At 40.1% G+C, this 18,860-nt stretch overlaps 1 protein-coding gene across 2 annotated transcripts in view; it reads right to left on the reverse strand.

Moving 5' to 3' along the window:
* mthfd1b (methylenetetrahydrofolate dehydrogenase (NADP+ dependent) 1b) overlaps positions 1–11,105 on the reverse strand; it is a 51,313-nt gene extending 40,208 nt beyond the window's left edge. For both annotated transcript variants that reach the window (XM_061968625.2, XM_061968626.2), the window contains exons 1-5: positions 10,958–11,105; positions 6,058–6,142; positions 5,760–5,819; positions 5,623–5,676; positions 4,875–5,011 (exon numbers count right to left, since the gene is read on the reverse strand). In XM_061968625.2, coding sequence (XP_061824609.2) covers positions 4,875–5,011; positions 5,623–5,676; positions 5,760–5,819; positions 6,058–6,142; positions 10,958–10,995 — 374 coding nt within the window. In that variant the 5' untranslated portion in view covers positions 10,996–11,105. The remainder of the gene's footprint in view (positions 1–4,874; positions 5,012–5,622; positions 5,677–5,759; positions 5,820–6,057; positions 6,143–10,957) is intronic.
* Positions 11,106–18,860: the final 7,755 nt, after the last annotated feature.

The following is an 18,860-nucleotide window of genomic DNA, read 5'->3' on the forward strand; positions in this document are numbered from 1 at the left end:
TTGTTCTATTTTTGGCCAAAGTTAAACAAAGAAAACACTTTGTCTTTATTTTTAAGTTACCATGCCATGATTTTACCAGTCTGGCCCACTTGGGAATAGATTTTCCTCCATGTTGCTCCTGAGCTAAAATTAGTTTGGCACCCCTGCTCAAAAGGTTTTAGACTAGAGTTGTTTTGTTTGCCTTTGAGCTGGTAGTAAGACAGTAGATGACCTGCGTCAGGACCATTTGCATGCATGAACATTTTCACTACCAGTAGGGAGAAATGTGATCTTTTGAAAAGGAAATTTGAAATATTTGACACAATTACAGACCTTTTTTTTTAAATCAGGGAGGTATATGTTAGTTTTAAGTCCCTCATAAACCAAAGATACATGAATTCGTACACAAATTGATGTTTTCCACATTCACATGAATATCTCTCTAAAGTTAAAGTACCAATGATTGTCACATACACTAGGTGTGGCGAATTTATTCTCTGCATTTGACCCATCACCCTTGATCACCCGCTGGGAGGTGAGGGGAGCAGTGAGCAGCAGCGGTGGCCGCGCCTGGGAATCATTTTTGGTGATTTAACCCCCAATTCCAACCCTTGATGCTGAGTGCCAAGCAGGGAGGTAATGGGTCCCATTTTTATAGTCTTTGGTATGACTGTAGTTCAGTGATTTTCAACCTTTTTTGAGCCAAGGCACATTTTTTGCGTTGAAAAAATCCGGAAGTACACCACCAGCAGAAATCATTAAAAAAACGTATCTCAGTTGACAGTAAAAAGTCGTTGTCGCAATTGTTGGATATGACTTTAAACCATAACCAAGCATGCATCAATATAGCTCTTGTCTCAAAGTAGGTGTACTGTCACGACCTGTCACATCACGCCGTGACTTATTTTGAGTTTTTTGCTGTTTTCCTGTGTGTAGTGTTTTAGTTCTTGTCTTGAGCTCCTGTTTTGGTGGCTTTTTCTCTTTTTTTGGTATTTTCCTGTAGCAGATTCATGTCTTCCTTTGAGCGATATTTCCCGCATCTACTTTGTTTTAGCAATCAAGTATATTTAAGTTGTTTTTATCCTTCTTAGTGTGGACTAGGGATGTCCCGATCCAGGTTTTTGCACTTCCGATCCGATACCGATATTGTTTTTGCATTTCCGATCCGATACCGATACTGACCGATACCGATACCGACCGATACTGGCCTATCCGAGCATGTATTAAAGTTTAAAGTTATTTAGCCTACTTAGTTGTCAGAATCATGTTGAAAAGGGTTTTAGTACTCTTGATAACAACTAGCCAGCTGAATTAGGGGAGTTTGAATAATACACAATGGTTGGTAACAAGAAACTGACCTGTTTATTCAAGGATAAACACAAAATAGACAAAATTATACATGACAAACAGAAATGGCATCATTGAAACTAGGGCTGGGCAATATGGCCTTTTTTTAATATTGCGATATTTTAAGGCCATATTGCGATACACGATATATATCTCAATATTTTGCCTTAGCCTTTAATGAACACTTGATGCATATAATCACAGCAGTATGATGATTCTATGTGTTTTGATTGATTGATTGAGACTTTTATTAGTAGGTTGCACAGTGAAGTACATATTCCGTACAATTGACCACTAAATGGTAACACCCGAATAAGTTTTTCAACTTGTTTAAGTCGGGGTCCACTTAAATTGATTCATGATATAGATATATACTATCAGATATATATACTATCATCATAATACAGTCATCACACAAGATAATCACATTGAATTATTTACATAATTTATAATCCGGGGTGTGGAGGGGGGCGCCGAATGTAAGTGTCAAAAAGACAGCCAAAAGAGTTTGATATGAGAATAAATCTAAAGTTCAAATATAGGGTAGAAATGCACCCATTTGCAGGAAATGTAGTCTTGATTTTCAAAATTTTCTTTCAAGGATTGCATGTCTACATTAAAACATTATTCTTCATACTGAATTAATATATGCTACTTTTAAACTTTCATGCAGAGAAGGAAATCACAACTAAAAAAATCACAAATTTTTTCCATACGGTGTTGATCTGGAAATGTTTGCCTCGGCATTTTGATGGTGTGGACGTGTGACACCGAATGGAGATAAGCGTCTCGACAGACGTTACAATATTTGAACAATGATGGGATGCCGTCAAGCTGAAGAAGGAGTCCTATCGGGTTCTTTTGGCTCATAGGACTCCTGAGGCAGCGGACAGGTACCGACAGGCCAAGCGGTGTGCGGCTTCAGCGGTTGCGGAGGCAAAAACTCGGACATGGGAGGAGTTCTGGGAAGCCATGGAAAACGACTTCCGGACGGCTTCGAAGCGATTCTGGACCACCATCCGCCGCCTCAGGAAGGGGAAGCAGTGCACTATCAACACCGTGTATAGTGAGGATGGTGTTCTGCTGACCTCGACTGCGGATGTTGTGGATCGGTGGAGGGAATACTTCGAAGACCTCCTCAATCCCACCAACACGTCTTCCTATGAGGAAGCAGTGCCTGGGGAATCTGTGGTGGGCTCTTCTATTTCTGGGGCTGAGGTTGCCGAGGTAGTTAAAAAGCTCCTCGGTGGCAAGGCCCCGGGGGTGGATGAGATCCGCCCGGAGTTCCTTAAGGCTCTGGATGCTATGGGGCTGTCTTGGTTGACAAGACTCTGCAGCATCGCGTGGATACCGGGGGCGGTACCTCTGGATTGGCAGACCGGGGTGGTGGTTCCTCTCTTTAAGAAGGGGAACCGGAGGGTGTGTTCTAACTATCGTGGGATCACACTCCTCAGCCTTCCCGGTAAGGTCTATTCAGGTGTACTGGAGAGGAGGCTACACCGGATAGTCGAACCTCGGATTCAGGAGGAACAGTGTGGTTTTCGTCCTGGTCGTGGAACTGTGGACCAGCTCTATACTCTCGGCAGGGTCCTTGAGGGTGCATGGGAGTTTGCCCAACCAGTCTACATGTGTTTTGTGGACTTGGAGAAGGCATTCGACCGTGTCCCTCGGGAAGTCCTGTGGGTAGTGCTCAGAGAGTATGGGGTATCGGACTGTCTGATTTTGGCGGTCCGCTCCCTGTATGATCAGTGTCAGAGCTTAGTCCGCATTGCCGGCAGTAAGTCGGACACGTTTCCAGTGAGGGTTGGACTCCGCCAAGGCTGCCCTTTGTCACCGACTCTGTTCATAACTTTTATGGACAGAATTTCTAGGCGCAGTCAAGGCGTTGAGGGGATCTGGTTTGGTGGCTGCAGGATTAGGTCTCTGCTTTTTGCAGATGATGTGGTCCTGATGGCTTCATCTGGCCAGGATCTTCAGCTCTCACTGGATCGGTTCGCAGCTGAGTGTGAAGCGACTGGGATGAGAATCAGCACCTCCAAGTCCGAGTCCATGGTTCTCGCCCGGAAAAGGGTGGAGTGCCATCTCCGGGTTGGGGAGGAGACCCTGCCCCAAGTGGAGGAGTTCAAGTACCTCGGAGTCTTGTTCACGAGTGAGGGAAGAGTGGATCGTGAGATCGACAGGCGGATCGGTGCGGCATCTTCAGTAATGCGGACGCTGTATCGATCCGTTGTGGTGAAGAAGGAGCTGAGCCGGAGGCAAAGCTCTCAATTTACCAGTCGATCTACGTTCCCATCCTCACCTATGGTCATGAGCTTTGGGTTGTGACCGAAAGGACAAGATCACGGGTACAAGCGGCCGAAATGAGTTTCCTCCGCCGGGTGGCAGGGCTCTCCCTTAGAGATAGGGTGAGAAGCTCTGTCATCCGGGGGGAGCTCAAAGTAAAGCCGCTGCTCCTCCACATCGAGAGGAGCCAGATGAGGTGGTTCGGGCATCTGGTCAGGATGCCACCCGATCGCCTCCCTCGGGAGGTGTTTAGGGCACGCCCGACCGGTAGGAGGCCACGGGGAAGACCCAGGACACGTTGGGAAGACTATGTCTCCCGGCTGGCCTGGGAAGGCCTCGGGATCCCCCGGGAGGAGCTGGACGAAGTGGCTGGGGAGAGGGAAGTCTGGGCTTCCCTGCTTAGGCTGCTGCCCCCGCGACCCGACCTCGGATAAGCGGAAGAAGATGGATGGATGGATGGAATTATGATGTGGGGTTGTTTTTCAGGAGTGGGGCTTGGCCCCTTAGTTCCAGTGAAAGGAACTTTGAATGCTCCAGGATACCAAAACATTTTGGACAATTCCATGCTCCCGACCTTGTGGGAACAGTTTGGAGCGGGCCCCTTCCTCTTCCAACATGACTGTGCACCAGTGCACCAAGCAAGGTCCATAAAGACATGGTTGACAGAGTTTGGTGTGGATGAACTTGACTGGCTTGCACAGAGTCCTGACCTGAACCCGATAGAACACCTTTGGGATGAATTAGAACGGAGACTGAGAGCCAGGCCTTCTCGACCAACATCAGTGTGTGATCTCACCAATGCGCTCTTGGAAGAATGGTCGAAAATTCCTATAAACACACTCCACAACCTTGTGGACAGCCTTCCCAGAAGAGTTGAAGCTGTAATAGCTGCAAAAGGTGGACCGACATCATATTGAACCCTATGGGTTAGGAATGGGCTGGCACTTCAAGCCCATATGTGAGTCAAGGCAGGTGGCCAAATACTTTTGGCAATATAGTGTATTTCTAACCGTTTATTGCATCTGAAGAAAGGTTTACTTTTAAGTCGAGAAACACAGCACCACCCACATCACCTTCGTCCAGCAAATGTTTGATATTTTCTATGAAAATAAAATTAACTGACTGTGTCGTGTGTTAAGCTCTGAAACCAGACTGCATAGGATGAAGATAAAATGAAGTGCTGTTAAAATGTGTAATGACTTGTTGTCCTATGAGTTTGTCATTTAAGTGAATCAAAGTTGGATTTTAAGCTAGCCTGTACTTACCCGTCTACATCCTTTTCGGGTGCCACAGCGTTAGTCACCCTCTCTGTGTTGATCTTGTGGACCGAGTCTAAGGGCAGCTGGACAATGAGGCCGTGGACCGCAGAGTTTTCATTCACCTCTGAGATACTGTGAAGAATCTGAAACAGAAAACATTGAACTCATCATCAATTGTGCTATGCTACATTGCAGTACCGTATTTTCCGGAGTATAAGTCGCTCCGGAGTATAAGTCGCACCGGCCGAAAATGCATAATAAAGAAGGAAAAAAATAAATATAAGTCGCACTGGAGTATAAGTCGCATTTTTGGGGGAAATTTATTTGATAAAACCCAACACCAAGAATAGACATTTGAAAGGCAATTTAAAATAAATAAAGAATAGTGAACGACAGGCTGAATAAGTGAACGTTATATGACGCATAAATAACCAACTGAGAACATGCCTGGTATGTTAACGTAACATATTATGGTAAGAGTCATTCAAATAACTATAACATATAGAACATGCTATACGTTTACCAAACAATCTGTCACTCCTAATCGCTAAATCCCATGAAATCTTATAAGTCTAGTCTCTTACGTGAATGAGCTAAAAAATATTATTTGATATTTTACGGTAATGTGTTAATAATTTCACACATAAGTCGCTCCTGAGTATAAGTCGCACCCCCGGCCAAACTATGAAAAAAACTGCGACTCATAGTCCAAAAAATACGGTATCTACAGAGTTTAAAAAAAAAAAATCCTCACCTCTTCCTCAGTTGCAGTATTGGGAAGTTTCAAGTGTGTGGCATGTATTCCAATCTACTCAAAGTTAAGAAACCTGTCATTTTCAATGTTTATAAACCATCTTACAGCCGAAGTGAGGTTGAGATGAAATTATTTACCTCAGCTGCAGCCTTCAGCTTCATGCCAATGTAGAGATTGGAGTCATCACGATCCCCAACCTGTAGAGACAAACAATGTTGCTTTATGAATTACGGAGATTATCTTTTCGAACATTGAGAGATAGTAACAAAACAGCAACAACAAAAAAGATAAACCAAGTTCAGTCCCTTTCACTTGCTGGCCACTTCCAGATGGCGTAAAGATTGCATTAGGGAGAACATTGCAAATTAAGTTTTTCAGTAGAGTGGAAAGACATGGAAACATCTGTTTTACCCTTTGACTGGCCTACTTACTAACCTGTAAAATGACCAGACCAGGTTGAAAGTTGGGGTTCTGAAGCTTCATTTGTTCTACATCATTCTTTAGGCTATCCCTCACCTGCCTGGGGAGAATATCATAGCACAAAAATATGTTAATATCACAATTGGCATAGCATACCAAACAGCATTAGGGCTGCAGGGTACTAAAGCCAAATGGTTGACCATCCAGTTACTTATACTGTAAATAAGACCTAGGCAATTGTTTTGACTCAGGGGCCACATTGGTCGGTAAAAATATATCTGGGGGGCCGGTGTGTTATGTTTGTATATATGTAAATATAAACACACACACACACACACACACACACACACACACACACACACACACACACACACACCATACTTTATATATGGCATGATAACTGCAGGATATTTCCGTGTAACAGAGGAGTGACTGACTGATGAATGTGTGAAAATATTTCCCGGTCTTATTCTTTTATTTCTGATTTTTAACCTGACACTGAGTTTGTCTATGTGTTTTTGGACACAATATTTTTGCTGTAAAGAATGTCACATTCTGCTATATGTGTGCCTGGTTCCCTTTTTTAAGGAACACTTTAAACATGTGTAGGTTGTTCAACATTAGTGGAATAAATTCCTAAAATGCAGTAGAAAAGTGTAAAAGCTAAGCACATAATACACTCACAATATGACTATAAAAAGACTATAAAAAGTTAAAAAATGAATATGACAGACGATCTAAAGAAACAGAATAGAATTTTACAGCCTTTTCGCTGAATAAAAAAATGTACATGAAAATAAATAATGTGAGTGAATGACTCGTTTGACATTTGTTTTGAAAATAAAGTCAGCTTGGTTTTGAAAGCTCTGACATTTGTGTACATTTCATGTACAAACTGGTCTTTGCCTTGTAACTTCACATTCAGCTCATTCATGTGTGCCAGTATGTCCACAGCAAACGCTAAATCACAAAGCCAATCGGTGTCATTCAGCTCAGGGAAAGTGTCAGCATTTTCAAGTTGCTCCAAAAATGAGATCATCTCCTGTTTTAGCTCTCACACACGTTGACATACTTTACCCAAACTTAACCAGCGGACATTGGAATGGTAAAGCAAGTCCTGGTGGTCTCGTCAAGAAATGTAATAAACTGACGATGGTGAAGTGCCCTCTCACGAGTAAAGTTAGAGCTTTATAACTGGCTTCACTACATGGTCAAGCTGCAATACAGATGTGCACAGTGCCTCCTAGTGGATTCTGCAGTTTAAAAAAGTGCCTAAAACCTAAAAAGTGATGTCAGAGCAGGAGCAGCAAAAAAAAGTGTACCTGGGCTGTGCAATCAATCAATCATACTGCAGTCCTATTGCGCCACTCTGTGGAATTAGTTTGTATTACAGGACAATTCATGTGGTCCTAATTATTACACAATTTGTTCAATTCTGTTTTATTTTTTTGGCAGGCCGACTCAAAAAGACAAAAAGATGTGGCCCGCGGGCCATAGTTGGCCCATCCCTGCTGTAAATGCTCGATTAATTTTACACCTAATTAATCTATATTTCTGGAAGTATTTAAATGTATCGTTTTGTCATAGTTTTATTATTTTATCATCACGATGCATTATATATTTATATATACTTATATATCAAATTGATATGTATATATTTTTTTATTATTCTATTCAAGTTTAATTATTTCTTAACTGAATTGTATAACACTACCTAAATATCCATCCATCCATCCATCCATCCATCCATTTTCTACCGCTTGTCCCTTCTTTGGGGTCGTGGCGGGTGCTGGAGCCTATCTCAGCTGCATTCGGGTGGAAGGCGGGGTACACCCTGGACAAGTCGCTACCTCATCACAGGGCCAACACAAATAGACAGACAACATTCACACTCACATTCACACACTAGGGCCAATTTTAGTGTTACCAATCAACCTGTCCCCAGGTGCATGTTTTTGGCGGTGGGAGGAAGCCGGAGTACCCGGAGGGAACCCACGCAGTCACGGGGAGAACATGCAAACTCCACACAGAAAGATCCCTAGCCCGGGATTGAACACAGGACTACTCAGGTAGTTGTATTGTGAGGCACATGCACTAACACCTGTTTCACCGTGCTGCCACGGTGGGACAGGGTATTACTACCTAAATACTATAAATTAAATTCATACATCACAAATATTATAAAAAATATAATTACTGCATATGATGTAATTAATACATTATTTATTGTATTCTATTAATGTACAGTATCAGAGATATATTTTAATACTTTAATATATTTAAATCTAACTAATCTACTGTATATTTTTGGAAGTATCTAATAGTTTGTCTTTTTTATCATTTTGTGATTATATATATATTATATATATATTGTACATGTATTTATAAATAATTTATCATCATGTTTTATTATTTTCAATTAAAATGTATTTATCAACTAAATTGTACAACACTACTGCAGTTAATGTATAAAAAATATTAATATTTTTTATTCTTTTAGAGTACAGTATCTGACTTGTTCTCTAACAAAAATAAAGTTTTGTATGCACATGCAACATCAGGCCTCCAGAACAGTGTTCCAATTGTTACCCTTTATCTTAAAAAAATGTATGTTGTAGAGAAGGAGAAACAATGCCAATGTTGACATCGAGGGAACAGATCAGTCAACTGAGCCAATCAAAGACAAAACACTCAAGCGAGTGACGCAAAGTTTGCTGGACTTTACCTTTGAGAACCTAAAGGCCATAGTAAGCGTTATCAATGTGTCTATATATGTGAACTAAGTTAATGGCTTATTTTGTTGCACTTGTTTGGGTTCTCGTCACAAACGAAAGTTACACATGTGGAGCTTATCCCCATGTGATGAGAAGGAGAGACAAAGCGTGACTCTTGGAGGATGACCTAATTTAACTTGGCTGGAGTGACTGTCAGGTTGCACGAGTTGCACACAGCAGTTAATTAATCTACGCATATTATACATGCATGACACGATTTATTCACAAAAGAGAAGTTTCTAAAAGGGCTGATACAGACTAATGGGGACTTCCAAGACATTTTTCATCTGATAATTTTACTGAACTGAGATAATATAAAATATATTTCACTTGCTTATTTTTTAATAGGGTATGAAGACAACTTTGATTTGAATTATTTTTGTTTTGCATCCATGTTTACAACAATGTAAAATACTACGACCTACATAATTATACTACTTAAGTAGTTACTCACTTTTGGATCCAAAGTAACAAAGTCCATCTTGTCATTTTCTACAGCAAATAATAATTTAATGATTAAATTGTTATGCAATCTGGATTATACCCAGATGAAAGATAGTCGGAGCCAGTTTAGTTTAAATGAGATAATCATTAATAGACTCTTATAAATATGCAATTGTTTAAACAATATTTATTAACTACAAAAGTCAGGAATTTCAAAACACACACCATCAACTTATCTTTCTGTGCATACTAGGGCTAACAAAAACAAGGGGAGATTTAACTTTGATTTAAACAATACTGTATCTAAACTATGCTGATTTTTTTTTTTTGTTTGTTTAATTTATTTAACAACCTGCATCATAAATAAACACTGCCATGTTACTTAAGGAATCATCCTGCACGGTATGTTTGGTATGACGGCAGACACTTTTCAGCACTCCCCTTCACTCCAGGGAGTCCTGTTGGCCAGGGCGAGTTGGCCCCGCTGGCCTGGCTGAGAGATTAATCAACTTTTCTTTTAGCGTGTCTTTATTACGTGCATGACTGTATGCAACATATATCCAACTTTTTGACTTGATTATTTTCTGTATTGTTCGGTAATTTATTAATTTCTAGAAAGAAAGAGTCGAAATGAATGCTAGTGAAGATGATAATAAAGTCTTATGTTTTGCTGGTCCAAAAACATGGTTTGTGTGCATGTGTGTCTATAACAGAATTATAAGCAAGAAAAAACTAAATGTTTTTGCAGCCCTTATCCATGCCAAAACTAAATGTTTGTGGAAAGATGCATTTGGTTCACGCTTTAATATTATTTACCAGGCAGTTGAGTACCCAGAGATGTCGTATAGTGGTTGTGCTCAAATTCTCCAGTGTAACAAATCCCACTGTTAAATGTAAATGACCATCTAAAACTTGCATAAAGGCCAAATTCAGTACAGAAAGTAGTAACATTCCAGGTTTTGTCATGCTTCACAGGAGATGAACGTAAAGTCTCCGTCTATAGTTTCTTTGTGCTGTATTAAATTATCAGATAATTAGTGCAGTGAAGGACTGTGAGTGGAAGGGCTCGTGACCAGCACATACAATTCATGAAACTTTTATCAACTCAAATAATGAATAACAATCTCAAATATTATGTATTAACAATAGCAACACTGGCAAAGGTTCCTCAAACAAACCATCTGATTTTACTAGACCAAGAGGACAAAAGGTCAGATTCTAAGTTCTTACACAATACTGCAGCATGTGTTGCAGTAACTGGGTTTGCATAAGACATTTTAGATGCAGTTTATGGTGTTTAGCATTAAAACACATACTAAGGGTTTGATAAATAATGCCAAGCAGGTTAGGAACGCCTAAAAATAGATATCAATTCACGTGGTCATCACTTGCTACATGACAGTGCTAACGTATTGGAACAAATTGCACAATACTTACAGTAACACGTGCAAAGGTTTTAAAAACGAAAATAAATACAATATACTCTGATAGTGAATAAGCAGTATTTTGACTCAGTAGCCTCTAACTAATTGAGTTGCTAGCTGGCAAGTTAGCCAGCACCATGCTTCGCTGGGCTCGTAAAGCCTGAACTCACACTGGCATGCTAAACGAAAGCACGAGACCTAAAAAAACAGACATTGACATGCTAAACGAAAACACCAGACCTAAAAAAAATAAAAAATAAAAAACACACTTACGCCGACACTTCCTTCCCACTTATGACTTGAGCTGGCATCTTGGCGGGTTGACAGTTCGTTTGAGTGTAGCACAGTAGTTGATATCGTCCTCACTCGCCGCCTTTTCAGCTCTTCTTAAAACTTTACTTTGGCGACAAGCGACGGAAATGACGTAAGGCGTACTTTGCCAATCATGCCGTAAAGCAAAAAAAAAAAAAGGCGTAACTGGTTTAAAGAATTTGGATGTACTGTACGTACTTTGACCAACCAATTACGTGTTTGCTTTGAAACGACAGATACTCTAAACCAATAAAATCTCCGTTTAATGTAACGCCCACTGAGTGGGCGGGACTTTCAATGACAGGCTAGTGTGTCAGTGGATGGCATATATGCAGCTTGAATTTAGATGCAAGTTGATTGTCAACACTAAATTGGCCCTAGTGTGTGGATGTGAGTGTGAATGTTGTCTGTCTATCTGTGTTGGCCCTGCGATGAGGTGGCGATTTGTCCAGGGTGTACCCCGCCTTCCGCCCGATTGTAGCTGAGATAGGCTCCAGCGCCCCCCGCGACCCCAAAGGGAATAAGCGGTAGAAAATGGATGGATGGATATTGTGCTTGGTTCTCGAATACAGTACTAGTAAACCTGGGTGCACTTCAGATATCATATAAATATATACAGGTATTATGCTGATAGTATATATGTGTACCATGAATTGATTAACGTGGACCCCGACTTAAACAAGTTGAAAAACGTATTCGGGTGTTAGCATTGAGTGGTCAATTATACGGAATATGTACTGTACTGTTACATATGATGTATTTTCTTCATTTGCAATTTACTAATAAAAGTTTCAATCAATCAATCAAAGGTGCCCTCTCTGTTTATAATGTGTTATTAAAAATGTAACGCGCTCGCTGTCAAATTTTGTTGTAAAATACACCCTGATTGGACTTTATATAAAACTGTTACCATATTGTGTGCAAACGTATGACGTGCAGTTAAGTAAAACATCCCTGACTGACATCCTGACAATAAAATTGCATTTGCGTCCAAACATTAATTGGGGTATTTAAAAAAAAAATAATTTCAATTATGAAAGCAAGTATTAACCTGCGATTATTCATGATGAATCCAAATTCAAAAGGGTGATTAATCTGATTACAAAATAAATTATATATATGCATATACACACACACATATATATATATACAGTGCCGGCCCAAGCCTCCATGGGGCCCTAAGCAAAATTTGATTTTGGGGCCTTCTATTTCTGCCAATAATATTGATTGTTGATCATTCACACACCTACTATAAACTCATTGCGGCTCTGGCAGTGTTGTTTACATTATCCTATTGTCAGCCTGGCATGTCTTTACAAATGACATGTCATTTATAAAGATATGGGGGTGGCCCAGTTAAGAACATAAATAATACCAATGAATGAACGAATGATGTCCAGAGTGCCACATATGGTTCCTAATCTTAAAATGTAGAAAACATTCAGCTACAAGAGTGGCCTGGGGTTGAACAGTCCAAGTGATAAAGCTTTGTATTTACAGTAAAAGTGTCATCTTGTCTCATCAGTCTTGTACATATTAGTCTTTAATTACTAGTTTACATTTGTAGTTAATTGTTCATATTTAATGTTTACTTTGTACAAAGAGAGCGCAGTCTACTGAAGTTAAATTCATCAATAGTTTTCCCCTTTGAAAGACACAAGGCAAATTCCTTCCATTTCACCATGTTGCCACAATGATCTTCACTGTTTTCATGCTGTTTCAGCAGTGCACCTATGTTGACCCAATCCCGCTGTCCCTCGGCTGCCAGTTTTAAGGACTTTTTGGAAAATAATTTGCAGCAAAAGCAATAGACTGCATCTTTACTTCTTGAATAAGTCAGCCAGCTACGCTTGACTTTTTCCCCATTGACTAGCTGTCTGTAGGTATAATGATAATGAAAACTTCGGCCATCATGCCGTTTGGGGAATGAAAAGTTCTCCTTAATAGACAGTGGTCCTCTGATCACCTGCTCAGTCCTGTCTGAATCTGAGAGGAAAGATATGGCGTCACATTAGTGCCAAAAATCCAAGCGCATAAAAACTGTTATCGCGCGCTGATTCTCCACTTTGTGCGCGCGCGACACCCTTTTGCACGAGCGTGGTGTCTTTTTGCGCGCGCGTGGTGTCTTTTTGCGCGCGCGCGGTGCCTTTCTGCGCGCGCGCCGTCTCGGTCTGTGCGCTCTCTGTGTACTCCTGGCATCTCTCCTCGCGCTGTCATTTTTTTTTTTGGCACTTTGGGGGCAGGTATGCTTAGACAGCCCCTCCTTTCTGATTGGCTCTGAGCATTTTTCATATGACCAATCATTCTCCAGCGTAGCAACGTTGTAGCCATCTTACCTCGGACAGCTAGCCTCAATCATTACATTGATGTCAAAGCAAGTTATGGTAATTTAATTAGTACATGTACCAATTAAATTACCATAACTTGCTCGATTTTCGACCAATTTACAAACGGTTTGCCTTGTTACAAATCTTATTACATGTAGATATGACATAGGATGCTGCACCTGTTGAAATTACCTCTTTCGCTATAAAAAAAATATGACTTAATTGTGCAACATAGTTGTGTAGGGTCAGTGATAGTCAGTTCTCTGATTATTTTAAACTGTTTCAGAATACATTATTAAAAGGCTATTTTTAACATTTTAAAAACAAAATTCAAAGATTATTTCATTAATTTTATGGCTGAATCAAAAGCAATTCCATAAATTAGAAAACAAATGTTCAAGAAGAAGTGAATTCTTTGCGCCTATAACAATCTTGATACATATTGACGATGACCCGCCCTGCTATACTTCTGATTGGCTCTGAGCATTTCGCCTGACCAATCAGAAAGAAGGGGCCGTCTGAGCATACCCGCCCCCAAAGTGCCAAAACGAAACATGCCAGCGCACAGACCGAGACGGCGCGCGCGCAAAAAGGCACCACACGCGCGCAAAAGGGTGTCGCGCGCGCGCACGAAGTGGAGAATCAGCGCGCGATAACAGTTTTTATGCGCTCGGATTTTTGGCACTAATGTGACGCCATAGCAGGCGGCAAACGTCATAGGTGCAGCAGAGGCAGCTTTACATTTAAAGAGAGGCAGGAAGAATCACTAAGCCTAGATCAGCAGCAGCACTCTGTTGACCTAAAATTGTGTTTTTGTACAATAATATATCTTTGATCATTTAGAAATCATCAGTCAGACTCGTACATGCAAAAAATTAAAAATAAGATTTTTTTGTTAATTGCTTTTGGGGGCCCCCTGGTGGCCGCGGGGCCCAAAGCAAGCGCTTAGTACGCTTATGCCTTGGGCCGGCTCTGTATATATATATATATATATATATATATATATATATATATATATATATATATATATATATATATATATATATACACACACACACACACACACACATACTATAGTTATCGCTCCTGAATATGCAGATGAGTAACTGTTAACATGCTTTATTGAGCGCATCTTAGCCGTTTTTGAATTATCTGGCTATCATATAAAATTATGATTTTCACTTTTACATTACTCGGATGCATCAGCAAAATTATTTTTTGGCACGCTTGCAGTTCAATGACATACAGCTATGGGCTACAATCAGGCACGTGCACACATAGGACCCTATGGGTGCTTGAGCCCCTGCCTTTTTTGCCTCGTCTTAAAAAGTGCCCTCTGCCTGTGTGTGTGTTTTTTTGTTTTGTTTGTTTTTTTCTTTTTCTTTAAGTAACATTAATAAATTCCTGTCAGGGATGAAAAAAAAACAGCGGTACAAAAACTCCACGTTTTCTTGTAATACCGGGTTGTTTGAGCCTGCCGCTTCCGCCAGAGAGAGAGAGAGAGAGGGCGAGTGAGTGAGTAAGTGAGAGGAGAGAGAGACAGTTACTGCGCCCCTGAGGAGACGTCACGTGACAGTGGGGCAACTTGAACCTGTGAGTTATGGTCTAGTCGCCGTCCACTTATTCAGCATTTAATATGGGTAATATTTCAGAAAAACGCTGTATTATTCGATTATTCAATGTGTCAGCTTCTGTTTTTGCCGGACGTCGGAGCACGGCACATCAATTGAGCACAGAGCAGAGCGGATCGTGCGGGACAGGAAGTAGTGTACAAAATACAAAATAAAACACCGGGTTAATTTTCAAAATAAAATGCACTGTGTTTTTACATTTCTCTCACAGTAGAGGTTTAGATATAAAGTTTATTGTGACTTTGCTATTACTGTGTGGGTTAACAAAATAATAATAACAATAATAATAAGAAGAATAATGATTATAATAATAATAATTATTATTATTATTATAATTAATAATAATAATTTCAGAATTCTGGGGATATAAGATGTAGGTTATCTGTTAGGAATATTACCATCTGTATTTAAACTTGATTCATGTTGATTATGCCTGCAGCACAATGCCAACAAAAGAAAGAATAGAGAAAAGGAAGGAGAAGCAGCTAAGGGTAGCAGACCTCTTAATGCATGGCTAAAACCAAGTCTAGCACCATGGAAGCCCTGAATTTACATTGAGGAGCATATTTGGGTATGGGTGGCCTCCATTCTACAGCCCTCTACTGGCCCCTGGTCCATATTTTTGGGCCTGTATTGCGTTTCAGTTGTTTAGTCTGAGCATTATGTGAGAAAGACCATAAGTTACAACTTGATGGTGTTTTCATCAAGTTAAGGGAAGAAGGACAGATTTTCACATTGAAGTTTTTTCCATTTGGGTATTTATTTTTGTATTTTTTTTCAAAGTTCATGTTGCACTGTTCAATGTTCAATATTAAAGTGCTTATCTTTAACAATAAATAGCCTAATAATAAACCAGTTTTTTGTTGATTTTCATGTCTTCCAAGCCTATGATAATGTGAATTAACTCATTATGACAATAATTTGTTGACACAAAAGAAATGGCAATCACTTTTACCTACAAAGGACACACAGCTAAGTAGTTAGCTTCCTATTAGCAAATTTAATCTGCGATGAGGTAGCGACTTGTCCAGGGTGTACCCCGCCTTCCGCCCGATTGTAGCTGAGATAGGCTCCAGCGCCCCCCGCGACCCCAAAGGGAATAAGCGGTAGAAAATGGATGGGATGGATGGGAATTTTACATTAATTTCCATATTGTGTAAAGGACCAAAAAAAAATGTCCTGCCCTTTTCTGACTTTGAGCCCCTGCCCCTCTATAATCATGTGCACGTCCCTGGCTACAATAGTTCCAGACGGATATGAATAAGCATATAGTAAACAACATGAAAGATTAAACCTGCCAAAAAAGGGTTGTTTTGTTTATATAGTCATTTGGTGGAATGCTAATGCTATAAAAATGTTATAAAAAGTAATGTTGGTAAATAGCTTATGTCTTGGATAGACTTTTTTCCTAAATATATCCTTGTCATATACAGTTTGGACGTTTGAATTCCATACAAAAAATATCTTAGTCTTCCATAGTTTTTTTGTTTACATAAGAAAATCAGACGGGCCTGTTTAAGGCAGGCATTTATTTTTAAAACTGGGTACAACGGCACCTCACAGACTGAATATTGCGTATGTATAATGGATTTCAATCAAAAGTGGAAGGCTACAGTTTTTAGGGTTAGATCACACATCCAGTACTTATCCACCAGGTACTTTAGTTCAAGATCATCACTTCACACCAGGTGCATAAATGGTACATTGGGGTGAAGAAGCATTGTAGTCGTTTTCCCAACATTGACATAAGTTTCAAAAACGGTTTCCTTTCCGTCCAGACAAACTGCGTACGACTGGTCGTCCACTGGATTTCTTTGAACAAGCACTTTGGTGAGTAGTGGCAATGACGGGCCACAAGAGAACAAGTGTACAAAATCAGGTTTATCATTCTTTTTCTTTTTGCAGATTCACATTTGCAGATTTTCATCAAAAGCAATTACCATACACAAAAAGGAATTTTTTTTTTTTACAGATCTATCATGGCAGCAGAACGTAATTAATTACACCTGCGTGATTTGTGCTGCACATTTAGAGAGGGAGCCAGAAACACAAAACATGATCCGAAAAATTTACAGAACATTAAACAAAGACATGAAATCATAAATACATCATTCATTCACATGTTTTTAGATATTACATGTCAGAATTGTGGAAACATTTTATGTTACTGTTGTTAATAGTGCACGAGAAGTGATGGTTAAAGTGGATGTGACCATTTCCTGGTGGTTATTTGGAATTGCTCAATAGTCCTATCTGTAGCTAAAGATAACCTAAATTCAGCATATTTACAAAATAAAATGTGCACATCTCGATGAAGCAAAAAGTTGTCTTACATCAACATGAGTGACCACAAGTGTTAAACACACACTCTACAGCAATAAATCCATCCATCCATCCATGGATGGATGGATGGATAAATGGATAAATCACCTTGGCTTTTTAAAGATAAACCCATTAACAGGAAGCCTTATTGCATGATCTAAATGGTGTTAGCCTACACAAAAACATAATACATACAACTTGCAATCTGTATCATTGATTTGATAAGTGCCAATAAAAAACATTGAAGACTTGCACGATGCTGCAATGTTGTTAGCATGCTCTTAGACAGCATGGCTAGATTTAATACCACAATATAGAACTTAAAAAAAAATGTTCAGACTTTGTGGCACACATGAAAATGCTCGCAGTTCTTTGGCAAGGGGTTCAGGGGTTGCACCAAAAATAAGATGGCACTGATTTGTGACAAAGCAAATAATGCAATTAACCTACAACCGAGCCATTGATTCTGTGTGAATGGCGTTTCGAGCAAAGACAACAACAAAAAAATCCTACATCAAATATGGTGAACAGCGGACAGCATTGGAATGCATGTGCTTTAAAAAATTAATACCTAAGATAGTCATGAAGCAGACAGCGGTTGACCCAGTGTGTGGCAACACGGATCCACAGTTGAATTGTAAAAATAGCAACAGTTGGCGTTGCAGAAAGACCAAATGCAAAAGGGGTCAGGTACAACAAAAGGAGACATGCTCTTAAAAATGCAACAGAGGCAAATACAGAGAATGAAGCAGACAAGAGGTCAACTTCAGAATTAGTCACCTCCTCATCCACATTTACAGTACATAAGACCCAGTGTGGTAAAACATTTACAGGTGATGCACAAAGTATATATTTATATCTATATATTGAATTTAGACTATGTACACAAGAGAGAAAAGGCAGCCCTTTTTGCGAGAAAATATTTTAAGTCCTCATTTTGTGACGCACATATTGTGTTGCAGAACCGAGCATCCGTTCTGCATGCAGACACCAAACAAAAAACAATTCTACCCGACATGCACATACCCCTTTGAGCATACACACAGACATACACACATCTACACAGCCTACAAACACATTGTCACAAGCAAACTATGGTGTTCTCCAGAAGTTGAACACGTGGTCCTTGTTGCAGCAAGGAACATTAGAAAACAGTATTACAAGACATGGAAGAAAAAAAAACTGCTCAGAGTAACATAAATATTTAAATAAAAGTGACAGTTTTCTTCCCCAATTTTCTGGGAAATGGCTCCAAGTCCTCATTGTGTTCCAGCAGCCAGAGTAGAAGTCTCTTTTGTGGCCGGCAAATGATCATCAGGTCTTTTTTGTCGGCACAAGAGTGCAACTCTTCATCTCTGTAGCCACGTCCCCCTGGCCTATATTCCCCATGGCTAGCTAACTAGCCTATCATATCCATCCATCCATGCATCCATCCAGCAGGTCCAACGCCAATCGTGCTGGTGTTTGGCAATCCTCTGCACCAGGAGGATGAATGTAAGACAGGAAGAGGATCCAACGGGTGGGGAAAGAGTCTTTGTGTCTAATAAGGTGTCTCATTAAGTGCTAACTGGCTGGGCCATGGGT

Source organism: Nerophis lumbriciformis, linkage group LG08, assembly GCF_033978685.3.
Source record: "Nerophis lumbriciformis linkage group LG08, RoL_Nlum_v2.1, whole genome shotgun sequence".
Classification (NCBI taxonomy): domain Eukaryota; kingdom Metazoa; phylum Chordata; class Actinopteri; order Syngnathiformes; family Syngnathidae; genus Nerophis; species Nerophis lumbriciformis.